General features: G+C 32.8%; 1 protein-coding gene across 1 annotated transcript; it reads left to right on the forward strand.

The window, feature by feature from the left end:
• Window positions 1-3,059: 3,059 nt before the first annotated feature.
• On the forward strand, window positions 3,060-5,607 carry LOC132293602 (uncharacterized). The gene is made up of 5 exons (XM_059791142.1): window positions 3,060-3,662; window positions 3,757-4,125; window positions 4,208-4,535; window positions 4,665-4,784; window positions 4,874-5,607. The coding sequence occupies exons 1-5, from the start codon at window positions 3,363-3,365 to the stop codon at window positions 4,990-4,992; spliced, it is 1,236 nt and encodes a 411-aa protein (XP_059647125.1). The 5' UTR covers window positions 3,060-3,362; the 3' UTR covers window positions 4,993-5,607.
• The last annotated feature ends 6,048 nt before the right edge of the window (window positions 5,608-11,655 follow it).

Consider the following 11,655-nt stretch of genomic DNA (forward strand, 5'->3'; position numbering starts at 1 on the left):
AACTGTTAGAGGATTATTATTCTACAATTTGATTGGTGTGACTCCTTCAATCCAATTATTCCTCTAAAATGGGTAATGATTTGGAATTATCGAAGATGAAATTTTGCATTAAATAAATCGACAGGAAAGGAAATAAAAAAATTTTAAATTTTTTTAGAGTTTAGATAGATAGAAAGAGAAAACTAATGGAAAATTTTGTTTCTATACTTGTCTATTTTCTCTTAAAACTTTTCATGTACAAAACACAGGGAAATAATTTTTTCGCGTGAAATGTTTGCCTTTTAATTTGACATTACTATTTTACCTAATAGTGAAAAACAATTTATTACTTTATTTTTGTACTGGATCTCTAAAAGGCAAGTTCTCTGCAAAACTAACTTTTTCTTTGTTTCTTTCTTTTTTTTTTTTTTTTCACCTTTCTTTGTTTTTCCACAAATTCATATATAATTGGCAACAACAAAAATATAATCAAATCTCTCTAAAAAAAATTAGTATGCCATCAATACATCTCCGTGTTTTTTTTTTTAAGCTTCGTTTCTCATACACTAATAATTAGTTTTACTACTGTCTCAGAAAATATTATGAAGTCTTATTTTAAATATAAATAATTGTATTATTAAATTTAATAATCAATTATTTTACTATTTCTTTGCTAAAAATATACATCAATAAATACAAATTCATTTATTTATTAGTATTTAAAATTATAAGGGTAAATTTGGTATCTTTAATCGATTTCTTTTCACTTTTATGTTATCCAAAATAACAAATTAATATTTTTTTTTACAATTTTTTTGAATAAATTTTCATTCTAACCAAATGCATGTTAGAAAATAATTTTTTTCCCATTCACTTTACTTTTTATTTATTTTTTATTTCTTTTCTTTTCTTGTTTATTTTTATCTAACCAAACGGAGCCATAGTGATTGGCAGGAAAGAAAGAAAGAGAAACCTTCAAGAAAATTTAGCTGGATAGAAATTAAATGGAGAAAGCATCTCGATGGTATTTCGATCTTCTAGCTATGGATTCCAGTTATTTTAAACTGAAAATGACTTTTGCCGCGCATGCTTTTACGCTTTCCGGGTCGACTCCATGTTGTCTAGCACCGAAAGCATTTTCCTTTCATATTTTCTACCTATAAAATGGACAGCCTCTATAACATTTACATTCACATCAATCGTACGGAAAAGAATAATGAGAGAAACAAGAAATAGAGATTTCTTTCATATTTTGGTTCCACTTAAATAAATTAGAAGTTAAAAGATTTTGAGGATGGACATCAATGAATAGAAAGAAAAGGATAACATGACAAATTTATATATTCTGTACTTGCTCTACCTCATATTTATTTTATTGATCATGAAACAAAAACTAAGTATAAATTTCATTTATTTTCCATTGTATTTGTTTACTTTCCCGTCACCTGTGCTTGTTCAACGAAAAGTAAAGCTCAATCCATTTTGCAGCTTCTATTTGTCTCCGTGAGTTGTCTTAATAGCAGAAACATTATGATATAAATCACAATTTTAGGAAAGATAATTAGAATTGCAAAATCGAGAGAGGGTTTATATAGAATATTGACAAATATAAATAATGGTAAGTGAAATTTATCTTTAAAAAAAAACTTTAAAACTGAACTCATGGTATAAACTCTTTAACCGTTCAACATCGTTGAAATTCAACTCAAATTCTTCTATCAACATTATTCTTCTTGTCTTTCTCTTGTGAAAAAAAAAAGGGAATCAAACTCTTCAATCTGCCTATAAATTCTGGAATTCCATATAAAATCTGTATATTCAAGTTAAAAATCAAGTTGGTTTCTTAGTTATATGCTTAAATTAGATTGATGTTGAATTACTAAAAAAACCAAGTAGTATTTCTAAATTGAGGGTAGTTTTTTAATTTAATATATCAAAGGAAAGTTGATGAATGTACCGGTGAAAACCAAGGGCGAAGAAAGAGCAAAGTTTTTTTTTTTTTTAGGAAAAAAGAAAAAAGAAAGAATTAAAGGCTAAAAACAAAGCATTTTACTTACATGCAAAGCATGAAGGCATGTGGAGTGGATGAGGACAAATGTCTGCAAGTAAATCTGCCTCCACGACACACACATACACAGCTGGTTAAGGCGGCGTTGTGGCTGCCTACTACTTACTAGTTGGAGGACTTGGAAGTGAAAACATCCCCACTCCCTCACATGCTTCCTATTTGTCAGGTGGACGGTGTGCTCCCAACTACTCTCATCATCCAAACTCCTCCACCAAGTTAATCCACGCTCTATTTATATAATCATTCATATTTTAAAACATCTTCTCTCTTTTGTTTTCATCACTAAATAAAACACCGTCAGGGCCAGTTGGATTCAATTTTGTAAGAATTAAAGATGAAAAAATTATACAAAAATTTATTTGGTTGACTATATATATATTTTGGTGACAAACCAAATAAATTTTTACATTCAAAAAATTTATAAATAGGCACTTATATATATCTCTCTCACTTTTCATTCGGATATGATATGAAACAAATACTCCTTGTAACATTATTTCCTATCGCAACGCTCCGAACACCTTTCGAGTCGGACGCTTGGCGTAATAACGGATCAAAAATTTGGTTTAATTTTGATATAAATTGTCATGAGTGAGTATTTACCCACTTACTCAAAAACTTACCTATTTGATAGCGCTCCATAAGTTGTGAGTAAACTTGTGTCAAGAAGACTGAAATAAAAACAAATTATGGTAGGATTGACTATTCATTAATTATTATTATATTTTAAAAATTTTGTAACTGGCGAAATTCTTTGTTGTAATTACCAGAATAAATAAAATATTTGCGTTTTTTATAATACTAGTTGAGCTAGGTTGTGTCATTTCTCCTTTTTTCCATTTTTTTTTTCCGTTATTTATAAAGATAAAAATCACTTTTTGTTTTGTTTTTGTTATTTATTTATTTATTTCTGTAAAGCGCGTTTCTCTCACTTATACCTGCAGCGAGTGAATAAAGCAGTACCAGTGTTCCTCTCTGTGAATTTACAATATAAAGACTGCCTCCTCCTCTCTCTCAGAAAACCAGCCTCTTGCAAGACACTATCCGGAACAATTTGTGCTTCAAATCTCTCTCTCTCTCTCTCTCCCTCCTCTTTAGTTTCTGCTTTGGCTGGGTCCCTGGGACTGCAGAAGCAGCAAACTCCAAGGGCTGGCTATAATTAAATCTTAAAAAGGCAGCAACAAACCATCACACACACCCTCATCATACACAACCCACTCACGCCCAATGTGATATCTTCCTCTGCTCTCCATCTCTTTATTGTATTTGTATCTATCGGTTACTATATCTGTATCTGTAGGCGTTTTGTTCCCAGATGGCAGACGAGTTGAACGACGGTGAGTTCTGGCTTCCTTCTCAGTTCCTCACTGACGACGATATACTCATGGACTACGCAAACAGCAAGCATCACCCAAACATGCTCACTCATTTTCCCTTCGATTTTTCTTCTCCCAACTCCGATCTCAGTTCTCCTGTTGAGTCGGTGCATGGTTCCACCGAGACAGAGAGTGATGAAGATGACTTCATTACTGGGTTGACTCGCCAAATGGCTCGCTCCACTCTCCACAACGATTTGTGGAAATCTGACTCTAGTTTAGCCTGTGACAAACCCAAGGTATACCTCCACTAGTATATGATCTACTCTTTTGTGCTTTTATTTTTTGTTTTTATCCTTTCGTATTCTTATTTTGGGGATTCTTGTTTTGTAGTCATGGTCTATGTCTTGTTCGCCCCAATCGACACTATGCGCAGTTAATGGTGGTGGATGTGGTTGCAAGCAGGGGTCGAGCCGTGGAAGCCCAAACTGTGCTTCAGAGATGTCGTCGCCGCCGACTGCGACGGCGCCGAGGCGGAATGGGTCCGCTTGGGATCTGCTGTATGCGGCTGCAGGGGAGGTGGCTAGGATGAGGATGCTTGAAGAAGGTATTGGGTATTACCAGAACAGAGGACTACTTGCTCCTCCTCCACAAAACCCCAGTCCAGTTTCTCTCCCTGTGAAGAAAAACTCACACACTACCCCTGAATTTGGGTTTCACTCCAATCCAACTCACTCTTACAAGCAATTGCAAGTCACCCAAGTAAGCCTAAAAACAACACATAATTTACTTTTAATTTTGCATGTGTACATGGTGCTGATTAGTATTTTTGTTTTGTTAACAGTTTGAGCAGCTAAAACAGCAGCAGATGATGATGAAGCAACATCAACAGAGCTCAGCGGATTGGGGACAGTCTAAGGGGACCGTGCCTGTGCCATATCACCAGCAGCAGCAACAGGCGAACAGAGGAAGGAATTGTAGTGGTCGTCCGCTTGGATTATCTCCATCTGCTTGGCCTACTCTGCAACAATCTCAGCAGCAACAACCTGGTTCAGGAATGAGGGCTGTTTTTCTTGGAAACCCCGGGGCCGGCACTAAACGGGAATGTGCAGGAACTGGTGTCTTCTTGCCTCGTCGCATGAATAACCCCTCCGAAACTCGCAAGAATTCAGGTCCTCTCTCGTACATATTACTAGGGTTTTGTTGTTATTCATTGATCAGATCCGTTGTTTTTACTCATTTTGGGGATTTGATCTGTTCATTTTGATCTGATATAGTACATAGTTGGTGTTTGATTGCAGGGTGTTCGACTGTTTTACTTCCAGACAGAGTTGTGCAGGCGTTGAACTTGAACTTGGACACCATGGATGCTCAGCCGCAGCTTCAGCCTCGTTACAACAGAAATTTCTCTACTAACTACGGTATGCTCCACATACATAGTTTTAATTATATACTATATGTATACAAAATAGTGTTTATGTAAATTGATTATTTTGTTTTTGGAATGTAGATGGTGGTATGAAGTATCAAAATGATGTTGTGGGTGGTCAACAGAGGAATAACATCCGGTCGCAGGCAGTGATGAACAACCAAGAGGTGGTCCGGCTTCCTCAGGAGTGGACTTACTGACCCGATTGTGGCGTTTTTTAAATCTTCTGGGTCGTATTTGTTTTGTGTTTACAAAATGGTTAAAAATTGAAGGTAGAAGGTTTAGAAGAAGATAATATTTAGAAAGAAAAAGGGTAGTTTTAGTAGTGGTTAGTTTGGAATAGGAAATTGTTGGTGGAAGTAGAATTAAGAAAGAAAAAATAAGAAGAGAGGGACTATTTGCAGATTGTTGTGTTTTGGGGTCCATGTGAAAATGAAAAGAAGAAATAGGGGTTTTTTGGGGGTTGTGTCAGTGGAAATAAATTAAAATAGTCCTGTCTGTTTTTCGATCGAGGGTAGACTGCAACAGCTTTCGTTCAATCAATGTTGTTTGACTCGAGGTACAACCAAGTGCTTTTGACAGTTTCTTTTTTGTTTGATTTGGAGTGGCATTGGTATGTAATTAATAAGTTGCCAGTAGGTTTTGTTCTTTTATTGCTTTGAATTTTATTTACAAATTCGTCTGTACGCAACTTTATACCATACTTGGTGGTGTATGGTGTAGGTAGGTGTTTGTGGCAATTGATTACGAACCCGACCACCTATAGTGGATGGGAATCAATAGCAATAATATTTATTAGTAGAAATTTTGCTACATACCCAAATTTTGTTTCTATTTGTTTTACATACAATTGATGTCCTTTTGAATCTAAGTTATGTGGCATCAAACCCATTACCAAATGAGTTGTTTAGAGTTGGAATTAATACTTATTTGATTGAATGAATTTGAATTTGAATTTGATAGCGGTTAATTAAAATAATTATAAGAGATGGTTTTATTACGGTGTATTTGTTTTTGTTTTTTTTTTTAATGTGATCATGTGGGTAAGCACGGACCACCATATTGAGTATCTTTGCCAAACAATTCATTAATTAGCTGGATCTTGGAAAATGCCTAGCGCGAAACATTGGAATCATGGCTCTGTGTCGAGAAAAGTGATGTGGTGGTTCGTTAAAAGTCGTATTGGTTTAACAATAATTAATAATTAAGTACATTAACTTTTATTAATGAGCAATCTAGTGAACTGTTTAAGTGTGTTCTTTTTCTGGAATAGAAGATGCCAAGTGACTTTCGACTTTCACTTTCTCCGATGTCGGACCCTTTTTTTCTTCGTAATTCTCCACACTCATATAAATAGGTAAATATAAACTAATGATATCTTTTCTCAAGAATATATTCGGTGTGGTCATTAGAATTGTGCATAAATAGCTCTTGTACCAAAAGCATATTTAATACTTACTCAGTCATACTTCAAAGATTTTCAACTCACATCATATTCAAACCTATTTACATTTCACGAATAAAATTAATATGTTTCATGTTTCAACACAATATTATTGAAATAGAAATATCATTACAAGTCCATTTGTTGACTCCTAAATCGACCAAATAGGCAAACCAATTCCTAAACAACATAGATTAGATTGATGCAAAGAAAGAAAATATACTAAAATTTCTCTGTCTTTTCAAAATTATAGAAAAGATGTGACATTAACATTAGTCATCGCGATGAAACAAGTAATGACTAATTAGGACTCAGTAAAAGAAGGGGGGTTGAGTAGTAGCTAAGGAAGAAGAAGTGTTGTGGGGACGGGTGGCATGTGACGTGAGTGAGTGATGGGACTTATTTCTGTGTCACGTAAAAACCAACTCATTTGTGTGTGATATTTAATGGAGTATGTGTTTTATCCATCCATCACGCTTTAAGCATTGAAGATCTTAAATGAATCTTTCAACTCATTGTGTTGTCACACCTTCGCTATCTTTTTCTTTTCTTTTCAGCGCAGGTTGAGGTTGAACCAACACACCACTTGGCGATGGTGTGAATTTGGGCATGTCAATGTAATTAGGGTTCATTCCAATCCTTATCCAACCCCTCCCTCTCACTTGTGATTGTGATTGACCCCAGTTTAGACTACACACACATGCCGCCCATTATACGTCTTGTGATTGCCATTCCCCACGCGCAAGAGTCTTCTGTGATTTCAGCAATTCGGGCCGATTCAACCAAGAAGCACTGCAGACAATATCTACACACCGACCCACCCTAGACATAGGTGGTCGCATAGAACCTCCAATTTAAAAAGGCTTTAAATTTAAAATTATTGTGCAATTATAGTAGTATATGTTAAAAATGTCTTCACTTCCCATAGTCTCATGTAAAACTAGTAACTAATTAAAAGTTAAACACATGTCCATTTCAGCCCATAAATTTCATATATAATTAAAATACAATACACACACTTACATGTCATATAAATTTATTGTAATAAATAATTTTTTAAAAAAAATTATAAGGATAAACACACGTACTTATAATATCAATTTACATATGTAATACAATAATTTGTATGGTATCAATAATTTGTTTATGCCTCATCCCTTCAAAAGTAAAAAGAAATTTTTATATTTAAATTCGAAAACTGGTTCATTTTATTATTAAATTATTTTTAACTCACGGGTGCAATTGAGTGTTACATTTTCCAAAAATACCTTAAAAATCTCCTAAAATATGGCATGGTTGATGACATTGATGGGACAAAATTATTTTCAAAGTTAGAAGTCTTAAAAGAAACATTGCCAAGACGAACAAAAAAAGACAATTGAAATATTGAATTTTGTTAAAAGGCTAGATTATTGTTTTTCAAGTGCTTGGATTGCATATAGAGCATTATTGACTATCTCAGTTACATTTGCATCTGCAGAGAGCCGCTTTCAAAATTAAATTTGATTAAATCTTACCTACGGTCGACGGTATAAGAAGAGAGATTGAATGGATTGATTATGGTATCTATTGTTAGAAATTGTGAATAAATATTGTTTTATTAGTCATCAATAGATGTATGACTGAACATGTATGATTACTGGTTAGTTATGGGATAAAAAGATGTAACTTAAAATGAACAGACATAACCTATTGGAGTGGCTGTGTCTAGTGGTGAACAGACACCATGTGAACCATTGCAATCTATTGGAGTGGATGTGTCTAGTGGTTAACAGACACCATGTGAACTATTGCAACCAATTGGAATGGTTGTGTCTAGTGGTTAACAGACACCATGTGAACTATTGCAACCAATTGGAGTGGTTGTATTCGGTGATGAAGAGACACACATAAATGGTTGTGTTCAGTGATGAAGAGACACATATAAATAGTTGTGTCCAATGATGAAGAGACACACTTAATTCGAAAAGGCACTTCTATTTCTATAAATACCCCCTTGGGCTGCCATTTGCAATTTGTTCAATTCAATTTTTTTTCTCTTCCTCTCTAAACTTAAACCCAACCCAAATGGGTTCAAACCATAAGTCAAGTGGTTCGAGCCACTTAGACCGTAATCCAATTTCATCGAATAATATTAAGATTGGTCTGAACCATTTGGTTCGGATTGCATCCAATTTAGAATTTATATAGTTTAGATGCATTTTTTAGTCAAAGAGAGTATTACACGGAAGAGATTCGCCGTATCCACGAGTTTGTAGTGCTGCTACTGGTGAAAGCAGACCGTTGTATCTTGGGAGACAAGCACCACAGAGTCCATCAGCACCATGCGTGGCTTAAATTGTCTTAAGGATATAGTATTCAATACTAGTTTCGGTCCATGTTTTATATTTATTAATTTATTGCTTTATTTTGCATATTTAATTAAATATATAGTTGCATATTTAATTAATAAGTTCTTAGCATATTATTAATTATCTCATAGTATATTAGTATAAGAGTTGTTATATCTTAAATGTCACATGAAACATATAATTTTGCAACAATCTTAAGATAATTTATTCCTTGCGTAGATTTTATTATATGCTTCTATTTAAGATATAAACCATTAAAATTATATTAATAATTGAGATATAATAAAGTAATGTTATATACATTATTGTACGTTAAATATTGATGTGTTCAATATTATATGAAATTGAAGTATGTTATATAAGTAGATTATTGAATTATTAAATAATTTAATATTAAATTTTGCAATATAATATTATGTAGTATATTATTTTATCTTAAATTTGTTCCAACTAGAGGTAGGAAAAGGTATTTCATTCTTTTTATCAATAATTGTAGAAGATGATATTATCTATATTTGCTAGGAAGTAAAGATAAAGCCTTAGAAATGTTTAAATATTACAAAAATGAGGTCAAAAATCAACTTGGCAAAAAAAATTAAGGTGTTCGTGAATACGAAGTATCATTTGCTGATATTTGTTTAGAACATGGTATCATTCATGAACAAATGCCGAATGTTAAGTTAACAAGTTCTGATTTAACTCAGAATTTGTGGCAGGAAGTTTTGTTTTCCCCAAATTATGTTCTCAATAAAATACCTCAAAAGAAAACTAATGTGACATCATATGAAGAATAGAAAGGTTAAAAAACATTCTATAAATTCTTAGAAGTGTGTGGGTGTCTAACTAAGGTTGCAGTTCCCACTCCTAAGAATAAAGTGGGACCTAAAATGTGTCAACCTTGTGGGTGGGTATGCCGTGGGCGTGTGCAAGAGTCACCGACAGGCTACCACACTGGGTGAGTTACAGGTGCACAATCCCACATTGCTTAGGTAAGGGAAATGTGAAGTGTTTTTATGTGATGGAGTTATCTCCAATTGGTATGAGACCTTTTGGGATAAAAACCCAAAGTGGACAATATCATACCATGTGGTAGAGTAGATCGTTACATAAAATCTTTGATAGGTTATGCTCATAACAGTGGTGTATATCGTTTTCTTGTGCATAAATCATACAATGAAAATAAGGATAAGCTTAGACGTAGCAAGATAGTTAAAACGTCTAAATCTTTTGATCCTGATTTTCTAGCATGTTTATTAGAAAATGAACCACAAAGTTTAAAGGAAGCAAAGTCTTCTCCTGAATATTATTATTTCTTAGATTAATTATGTGATATAATTAATCATAAGATATAATATTAAACTTTTTTATTTATGTGTGTTCAATATTACTTATATAAGTGCTTACTTTTATTTGAGATTATAATATTAAGTTATGTAGTTGAATTACTTAGTTCGTATAATAATTCAATTTTACAATATAGTTTATTTAATGTGTGATATTATTAATTTTCTATGAGTTCATAATTAGTTTGTGTATTTAATACAACAGAAAAAAATTCACTAGTCTAGCTATAACAATTTTCCCGATAGTAAAGGAAAAAAAATTTATACTAATGTTTAAGACATGTATAACTGTGAATGGATTGAATAAGAGAAGATTTTTCGATAACTCTAAAGAATTTAATGAAAAATGTTATAGATATACTAAGCTAGTACACTGAGACAAGTTAAATCAAGTTAGTTAGCTATAATATACAATTTAGCTAAAAACTAAAATGTTACTGAGCTACAAACTGGTTAGCTTAGTATAAGTTAAAATGATTAATGATGTGCACATAACCTAAGAGGAAGATGAAAATTTGTTAGTTGGTTCTCGATCTCAACTTGGTAGTAAAAAACACAAGGGTGATGAGTATCCATTTTAGCCATAAGTTATTTGAACTATACATCATATCTGCTCATGTAGAAAAGAATAATACTACTTGAGGAGTAGTATTTTTTGAAGAATATTCTTCAAAATAAATTACTCTACTACCAATGTTAACTACTTAGATAAGTGTGTATTAAAGTTAAGAGCTACTAGAATTGATAACTGAGCAAAATTAACTTCAAGTTAGTGGTAATAACAGAGAAGTGGGTGCTCATCATAACCTAGTAATGAGATATGAGAAGAGTGTGTTTAATCTAAGCCAGAAATGCTAGCTAAGAACTCACTTTTAACTAGTAATGATAGCTGAAAAGTGAGTGTTTACTATGTGGTGATGTATCCAAAGCTTAAATAATAAGCGAGTTATTTACTTAAATGATTGAGTTATGTGATGTGTGACACTTAAAATGTTATGAAATATTAATATGACCGAGTTAACATGAACATAAATATAAATAACTCAAGTCATAAAGATGAGAAATGTAGAAACAAATATTTAATTAGAGCCTCATCTAATCAATATCTCTAGCATTAATTAACAGTAATATCGGTGAATTATTATAAGAATAAGGTAGAGATAAAGTGATAAAGTGAGTATATATGCACTAGAGATTATTATACATGCTTATTGATAGGCGAATATGGAAAAGTGGATGAGGTGAAGTATTTAGTATATGGTATTTCAAGAGTTAGAAAACCATAATAAATACAATTTCAGGATTATTCCAAAATCGTGGAAGTGATACTATCCATAAATGAAATTTGTTACGAGACATCTCATCTTAAGAGAAATATTTATAAATATGGGGGGTTCCGAGTCCTAAGAGCTTTAGGATAAAACCAAAAATCATTTATAGTATTATAACAATAGTGTATGCTGTTTCCTATGGGGAAAATATTATGGAACAACTAGAAGAGTTCGTTTTCTAGCTGAAGAGCTGAGTTATTTGTTCTAGTTGAAGAGTCAAGTGTGCAAACTTATAAGTCCTTTAGTGGATTAAAGCTGGTACCGAGACAATGACATAAATGTGATGCATAAGTCATTGTATGTCTAAAAAAATTAATGATATACTAATTAGAATATTTGATATGAAAGATTTAACATCTGATAACATATCATATTCTCAATAAAATGAGATTGA

The sequence above is a fragment of the Cornus florida genome, unplaced genomic scaffold (genome assembly GCF_030987335.1).
Source record: "Cornus florida cultivar Cherokee Brave unplaced genomic scaffold, ASM3098733v1 CherokeeBrave_3.0.0_Hap2_Chr02, whole genome shotgun sequence".
In the NCBI taxonomy this organism is placed as follows: domain Eukaryota; kingdom Viridiplantae; phylum Streptophyta; class Magnoliopsida; order Cornales; family Cornaceae; genus Cornus; species Cornus florida.